The following is an 802-nucleotide window of genomic DNA, read 5'->3' as shown; positions in this document are numbered from 1 at the left end:
CGGGGATCCGCGGGGCCAATTCACTATTCTTCCCCGCCTCCTCTACCATAACCCCAACCCATCCGTCCCAACTCCACTCCACTCCCGCCCCCGGGAGGGAACCTCCTCCGGTCACGTGGAGAAGCGAAGAGTCCCGCGATTGGCTGCCTAGGAGGAGGGGGCAGGGCGAACGGCGCTGCGTGGTTCCCGTGGCCCCCCTCTCCGACCGCTTGTTTGGCTGCTGCCGTCACCTCATGGCGACGCGAGTAGAAGGGGTAGCGCGGGGAAGAGGCGGCGGCGAAGAGTCTACAGATCCAGGACGGGGCGGCCGGAGGCGCAGCCCGCGGCAGAAGGTGAGCGCCGAGGTAACCCTTGTCCCTGCCGCGCGGGAGGGCACTTGGCTGCCTTGTCCGGGCCTCTTCTCTTTTCCCGGTCCCCTCTAGCCTCGAGGACCTGCCAGTCCGGTTCCCTTCTTAGGGGTGGGGGGGTGGGAAGGAAGAGGAGCAGGAGGAGGACTATGGTTGGGGGGACTCCCAGGAAAGGGAAGGGGGCTCTGGGTAGAAAGAGGACGACGACGTCGACGACCGCGGGCGGTTGGTGTTTTTGGGGCGCGCGTCAGGGAGAGGGGAACGCGCAGGAAGGGGGCGCGCACAGGAGGGGGACGAGAATGGGGTGCGCGAGCCAGGCTCGAGATGGAGGGGGGTGAGTCGAGAAGTCTACGGCGCGGGCAGGTGGGACACGTGGTACCTCCTCCCCCTCCCCCGCTTCTTTGGCTGTCGGCACCGGTCGAAGGACCGAGCCGGCTAACGGTCTCGGGACTCCG

The 802-nt window shown here is 67.6% G+C and overlaps 1 protein-coding gene across 4 annotated transcripts in view; it reads left to right on the top strand.

Annotated features, from left to right (window-relative positions):
* Positions 1-217: 217 nt before the first annotated feature.
* The window catches only part of TXLNG (taxilin gamma), a 64,885-nt gene continuing 64,300 nt past the window's right edge, over positions 218-802 (top strand). For 2 of the 4 annotated variants that reach the window (XM_044670346.1, XM_044670343.1), the window contains exon 1: positions 218-332. In XM_044670346.1, coding sequence (XP_044526281.1) covers positions 234-332 — 99 coding nt within the window. In that variant the 5' untranslated portion in view covers positions 218-233. Of the gene's footprint in view, positions 345-802 lie in introns of all 4 variants that reach the window. The other 2 variants (XM_044670344.1, XM_044670342.1) reach the window with 1 other exon arrangement.

The sequence above is a fragment of the Gracilinanus agilis genome, chromosome 3, assembly GCF_016433145.1.
Source record: "Gracilinanus agilis isolate LMUSP501 chromosome 3, AgileGrace, whole genome shotgun sequence".
Taxonomy (NCBI): domain Eukaryota; kingdom Metazoa; phylum Chordata; class Mammalia; order Didelphimorphia; family Didelphidae; genus Gracilinanus; species Gracilinanus agilis.
The sequence above is the reverse complement of the archived record's forward strand: the minus strand, read 5'-3'. Positions and strand labels throughout refer to the sequence as shown.